The 6,450-nt window shown below is 37.5% G+C and overlaps 1 protein-coding gene and 1 pseudogene across 3 annotated transcripts; one reads left to right on the top strand and one right to left on the bottom strand.

The window, feature by feature from the left end:
* Positions 1-1,625, top strand: LOC106339105 (annotated as a pseudogene).
* A 17-nt stretch (positions 1,626-1,642) lies between these two features.
* On the bottom strand, positions 1,643-5,180 carry LOC106336765 (RNA polymerase I-specific transcription initiation factor RRN3-like). Of its 3 annotated transcripts, XM_013775699.1 has the most exons (16): positions 5,124-5,180; positions 4,737-4,895; positions 4,552-4,635; positions 4,389-4,460; positions 4,251-4,322; positions 3,924-4,160; positions 3,737-3,847; positions 3,564-3,656; positions 3,382-3,483; positions 3,224-3,292; positions 2,998-3,104; positions 2,797-2,880; positions 2,596-2,683; positions 2,385-2,498; positions 2,104-2,288; positions 1,643-2,008 (listed from the first exon to the last, which is right to left on the bottom strand). In XM_013775699.1, exons 2-16 carry the CDS (start codon positions 4,851-4,853, stop codon positions 1,750-1,752), a joined length of 1,794 nt encoding a protein of 597 aa, XP_013631153.1. In that variant the 5' UTR covers positions 4,854-4,895; positions 5,124-5,180; the 3' UTR covers positions 1,643-1,749. The 3 variants fall into 3 exon arrangements, with proteins under 3 accessions (XP_013631153.1, XP_013631151.1, XP_013631152.1); XM_013775697.1 differs by having other exon boundaries at positions 4,251-4,460; XM_013775698.1 differs by having other exon boundaries at positions 4,251-4,460; positions 4,737-4,865; positions 5,124-5,175.
* Positions 5,181-6,450: the final 1,270 nt, after the last annotated feature.

Here is a 6,450-nt window from a genome sequence, read left to right on the forward strand (position 1 = left end):
TGCAACCGCACAACCCAGCAGGTAGATCTGGTTCTTGATCTCAACATCATTGCTTGTCACTATCAAAGAGATGATCAGTCAGTAGTTCAGACGCAGAGTATTGCTGTACCAGCCATTCCAGTGGATGAACTGAGAGATATAACCGATAACTTTAGTTCAAAGGCTTTGATCGGTGAGGGTTCATATGGAAGAGTGTTTCACGGTGTTCTTAAAAGCGGCCAGGCGGCTGCCATCAAGAAAATTGACCCTAGTAAGAAGCTAGATCAAGAACTTATGTCCCAGGTATATGCTACAAAGCACCCTAAGTGTGCCCACCACTTTTTTTTTTTGTTTCTGACAATGAAAGTTTTTCAACAGATATCAACGGTTTCGAGATTGCGACACGACAATGTCATTCCACTTGTGTGTTATTGTGTTTGATGGCCCTCTCCGTGTTCTTGCTTATGAGTATGCTCCTAATGGATCTCTTCATGATATTCTTCACGGTGAGTTAGATTAAAAGCAAAACCATTGTCTTAGAAACATCTTGAAGCTAATGAACATGGTGTGTCTCTTTTGTGCAGGCCGAAAAGGTGTGGCAGGAGCACTGACTAGGAGCCGAAAAGGTGTGGCAGGTCCCAGGTATATGCTACAAAGCACCCTAACGTGGCAACAGAGAGTCAACATGGTGTGTCTCTTAGTGACATCAAATGTTTTTTTTTTCTTATCATTGTTTTTCTTAGCATCTCTTCTCACTGCCAAATCATTTCGGTTGTGTTCAGGTATAAAATATTTGGAGTATTGACCAGAAAGAGCGATGTGTACAGTTTTGGCGTTGTTCTGCTGGAGCTCCTTACAGGTCGTAAACCAGTTGATCATACCTTCCCGCATGGACAACAAAGTCTAGTGAGATGGGTAAATGTTTTAGTGCAGTCTTCTCTGCTTCTGATTCCAGTTTGCTTTGCAGTGATAAGAAAAAGCTTTTAAGAAGACCAATTTTAATATGAACTCAAGAAGCTGTAAATTAAATATATTTGTGTGTTTGTCTAAGGCAATTCCTAAACTAAGCAAAGACAAAGTGAAGGAATGCGTTGATGCAAGACTACTCGGAGAGTACCCTCACAAAGCTGTAACCAAGGTAGTCTCATAGTTTTCCTTTCATTATTTCATTGGAGCATCAAAGATTTGATTTTAGAAAAGAAAAGAAGTGATACTTGGTGTCTGCATTCTTCTTTATGATTGTTGAAACATTTGAATATCAAGTTTGATCATACATATGGTTTGATGTATAATGTTCAGCTAGCTGTGTTGGCTGCAATATGCGTGAAAGATGAGGCAAAGTTAAGACCAGACATGAGCAATGTGGTGAAGGCCCTTCAGACTGTTCAAGACTACACTTTTCTATCAGCGTTTTAACTTTATAATGTTCTTACTTATATTTTGTGTTTTATGCTTATTATCATCTTTTATCCCACTAATTCTCTTCCATACATGATTTAAACAATGTATGCGTCTATCATTCTATATCTCTCATATTTTTTATGCTTTTCACGTTTGTAATAGTTTTACTCTTTTCCTATTATTCTCTGATTTTTCCATTGTAAAAATATCATTTTGCTTATGATTAGTGTTATTTTGGTGTTTTGCAAATCAAATCAAAGCATTTAGGACAAACAAACATTGGTTTCATATATTAGAAAGTTCTGAGTCGATTCAAATCGCTTTTAGATATTTGCTACAAAAATGCGTATTGAGACCCTCTCCATAAACTCACAAGGATTCTGGACTAGTGGAATGTCTGATCATGGAAGGCATTTTCAGTAGTCTGTCTCTTTCCATCTTGTTCTTGAAAGAGTGCTTAGGCGTTATGGACATCTTGTTCATGGAGTAATCAAGATCACCCTCCTCCTCCTCTTCATCACTCTCCTCATCCCCGTTCACAATTATCTCAGCATCCTCCTCATCATCATCATCTTCTTCATAGGTCGGTCTCACCATCGACCAGTAAATGAAATTCGGGGAGATATAGCTTTAAGATCAGCCAAGACAACACAAAAAAAAAAAAACAGATTCAATAAAGAGCACGAAACCAAAATCAGCGAAAGTGATCAAAAGATAGCGAACCTGTTAGAGCTTTTCAGCAAGCAAGAGTCAAAGGGGAAGAATGTATCAAGCCTCTCAGGCCCGCCAAACGCACGGGAGAGCTCAGACTCGAGTAAGTCATCGAAAATGAAGGAGTCTGAGACTACGAACATGCCACCTGCTTTAGCTTGCTTAAGGAACTCCGCAACTACGGATGGAAGGCATACCTATTCTCCAAAACAGAATTGGTTGCAATTTTTATTATGCAATTGATACTTTAGACCAGTTCCAAATAACAGATGGGATCAGAGTATAAAGCTCACCATCAATGGGTTTAGTCTGTGCATTAAAACTGACTCCAATGGTATAAGCTGGGACCGAAAGAGAGGAACGTTTAGGATGGATCTCATCCGGAAGCAAAGCACATACATGATCGCCTATGTTCACATAACATAATCAAATACAGGTTTAAACAATTGCAAAAGATATTTCAGAGGATGAGACAGCAACATTATGAACGTAAAATTTTGTTACCTGACATCCGGAGTAGAAAATCTGATGTGCTTCAGGCCTAATATCATCATTGCAAGCTCCACAGTAATCCGCGCACTCATCTACCAACCTAAAATTTTAAGACATCAGACACAAAACAATCAATTTTGCAATAGATTGAAGCTTCTATCAGATGAAACGTTTATGATTGAGGTGAGGCATTTTTTAGCAATCGGTTTAAACCTTTTTAACATGCTCGCCACAAAGGAAACAGGTAAAAACTTTCCACGAGCCAAGTAGCTAGCTAGATAGGCAACCGCACTCATCCTGTTATAAAAAGGGGGAGAAACAAAACCACAGCCAAGTTGTCATTAGAACAATAAGTGAGTGTATCATGCAGAGAATGAAAAATAATTTGAGCATAGAGGAGAAAGTGAAACTTGCCTAGTAGGTCGAGGCTTGTTGCTGGAGAGAAAAATGTCCATTAGCTTACTCGCAAATTTCACACCACAGTTTTCAGGATCCAGTGAACATGCATAGAACATCAGAAACTGCAGATGAAAAGCAAACGTGAGCATCTCATCGCTGACCGTGAACTAGAGTTGCTAGAGTCTAGAATGATGAATAATATTCCAGAAATAAGTAAAAGTGATATAGCTATGTGGTCTACCTGCGAAACTTTAGATTTGTATGTATTCAGAATGAAGTTCTCAAATGCCCCAAAGAGCTTTTCAAACACCTGAGTCAAACAATTAAAAACAAGATCAGCAAAGAAGATTCATGAGCACATGAACTAATAAAAGAATAGATATTATTTGGTTGCCATACCTGATCCAAACGACCATCAAGATTACATGATTCAAGATGATCAAACGATATGACCATCAATTTGTCCAAAGACTCAAAAACAACATTTCCACCAGACGTATTCTGATACATCAAATTCCAAAACTGTTATACTCCAGCAAAAGGAAAGCTACATAAATAGTCAAAACAAACACTAAGCCTACCTCTTCTCCTTCATTCATAGTGTCTTCAAGTTCCATATCAAACATGCCTCTACTAGAGTCATCTTGTAGAATATCATCCCAATCAATCTCCAGCTAAAATGATAATACCAGCATACCAATCACTAACCATATAATTAATGACATCATTTGTATGAAGCATGTTCTTTACTTACATCCAAATCTCTCAACCTCTCCATCACCATCATAAAAATCATGCTGCCACCAACTTGCCCGATTGGGCTGCTCTGCAACTTGAATAAATTCTCCACATACATCACTACCAGCTGGAAGACAATACAACAGTTTGTACTAAGTTTATCGCCACCATGAGGAAAAAGTAACCAAAGAGAAAAGACTTACATTGTCCTTTTTGTTTATTTTGGGCATTTGCTGAGCGAGCATGGGCAACAATCTCGAGGGAGCAAGAGGAACCAAAAGAGAGATCTTCAGAATGGCTCCATGAACCCAAGAAAGAACGTCTGTCTTCTGGTCGATTACACGGCGTTGCGAAAGTCTATCAATCACCCAACGCGGTGGAACAAAGTGGCCTATGAGCATATTCAGACAAGAGTCCAGATACTTCCCACTAGTAGCAGCCTGTAATGAAAAGACAAAAACAAAAATTGTCTAGCTACTCCTGTAGATTAAATAATAGTAAAACATGAAGGTAACTGTTGAGCTGTGTACCAGCGATATGAGTAGCCCCACCAACGCATCCATGACATGAGGTTTGAGATCCCACAGTGACATTCCAAAAACCTGTAACATAATAATAGCCAGGGATGAGACCTTAGGTAAAAGGTGGGAGATGTAATAGAAACTTACCGAAGAAAGAAGCTTCCGATGGTGAATGATATCTATGCAAGCCACAGAGCCTGATAACGCGTTCAAGATAGTCTGCCAAACAAAAAAAAAAACAAAAAAACACTTAAAGTTTAAAGGGAATTAAAAAAAAAAATTGATTTTACAAAAGAACAAGGACACATACCACAAGATCTGCCCACACAGCATGGTCAGCTCCTTTGATGATCTGCATAGATTGAACAAGCTCTTCGTAACGGTCTGATTCTCCCTAGTATAACCAAAAGGAATAAACTCAATAGTCAGAAAGCATAAACATAAAATAGCATCAATCAAACACATAAGCAGAGGAGAGAAAGCAACAACACTCACATTCTGAACAGATGCAAGTGCGTTTCTCACGGTAAGCATCGTATACGTGTCAGAATATTCACCGTTTCCCACATCGTATAGGCTTGATGGATCAGTTAGAACCTCTGATGCTCCCATCCTCTTATGTAACTACTTCAAAGAGTTATATCTTTATTGCACCTACTCAAGATTAAGACAACTCTTAATCAAAACGAAACACTAGAGCATAGTCCAGATTCAAAACAGAGACAAAGACACGAGAAACACTCAATTGATTTCACTAATTGGAAACATTGAATTCGAATTAAGAACACAGATAGCTAAAGCATACGTAGAAGAGAGAGCCCGTCAGGCTAGAGTTTCCTGAACACACAAATCTAATAATTGAAATTAGCTTGATTGATTCACCTTTGAAATGAGAATGATGAGCTTGCGCCGAGTGCAAAGAGAGGGAGGGAGGCGGGGAAGAGGAAGGTAACAAACCCTTATAACTGAACTATACTTATTTACGGAAACGCCCCTGTTTCTTTTATTTATCTGTGTAGTCCTTATACTTTTAATTATTTGCGTATTTTAGGATTGGTTTGTAGAAGTTAATAGAAAACCCTTTTTTTATTGCTTTGTGATATGGCCATTGTGGCAGATAAAACCTACAATGGAGATTTTGTAATTGAATATTTGAATTCAAAAAACATCAAGAAAAGTTCTGTATAAATAAAACTTTAGTAAAATGATTGGAAGGAACTGTTTTAATATAGACAATGAATGTAACAATTACAACTAATTGAATGAAATAGATAATACATCTAGCCGAAACTATTCAAATGTGTTTAGTGTATGAATAATATACGCGTCCTTTGTTATCAGCTTGACTCCTCTTTTTATATAGCTTGCATCGATTCTAAATACTATATGTACCAGGTCATTAGCTCAATGGTCTGACATTAACTTGACTCAATGTTGATTATTATGTGCTTAATTCGAAGTTTGTTACCTCGATTTCGAAACATCTTGGACCAAATAGTCAGACATACATGATCGATGAAATAAGACATTGTCAAATTTATTGCAGGTGAATTTTTATTTAACCAAATTTACGTACTAATTTTTATTCATATAGAAAACTTTGGTGAAATAGGCATGACACCTTGTAGAACTAGAGTTTCGGCCCTAATCTACTCAGTAGCTTTCCTTCAGGGTCGGGACTGTTCCTCAGCTCCAAGTGGGGTTAAACAAAGGTCATGTAAGCCCAAACTAAAATATCTGAACTAATCTAACAATATTAAAAGTGTTATAAGATAAACTTCGAAATGATCCTCCACTCCTTTACCAACTCAAGCACTATGATCATCTACTCATCAAGCACTATGATCACCCACTCATTTACCAAATCAAGCACCATCTTTGATATTTTATGTATTGTTGCTCACTATAAATACCATCACTCATCTCACTCTTTTGTACACAATTACATCTTCTTCTTCTTCCTTATAATAAACTCTTTCTCTCATATTAAGTGTTATTTGCTTCCTACGGGTATTGAATTCTACTCTTATTTAAATTTCCCGATACTATAAATTATAAGTTATTCCATAACATCTTGCTTATTATTAGTGTATCTCTAGAATAATTGTGAGATGGTGGGTGGGGCGGGCTTTGACCTATGACAAAAGTTGGGGGATAAAACAAAAGGATGAAAAGTATGAGGGAGGGAGATTGTAATAGAATAAAATAA

Source organism: Brassica oleracea, chromosome C4 (genome assembly GCF_000695525.1).
Source record: "Brassica oleracea var. oleracea cultivar TO1000 chromosome C4, BOL, whole genome shotgun sequence".
In the NCBI taxonomy this organism is placed as follows: Eukaryota; Viridiplantae; Streptophyta; class Magnoliopsida; order Brassicales; family Brassicaceae; genus Brassica; species Brassica oleracea.

What these genes read in the sequence shown, in the direction of transcription:
- LOC106336765 (XM_013775697.1), bottom strand. Translation starts at nt 4,853, where the DNA reads ATGGGAGCATCAGAGGTTCTAACTGATCCATCAAGCCTATACGATGTG. An exon ending in AACAAGCCTCGACCTACTAG is followed by an intron (nt 2,881 to 2,997) that starts GCAAGTTTCACT and finishes TTTTTATAACAG; the next exon opens with GATGAGTGCGGTTGCCTATC. An exon ending in ACAGACTAAACCCATTGATG is followed by an intron (nt 2,289 to 2,384) that starts GTGAGCTTTATA and finishes TTTGGAGAATAG; the next exon opens with GTATGCCTTCCATCCGTAGT.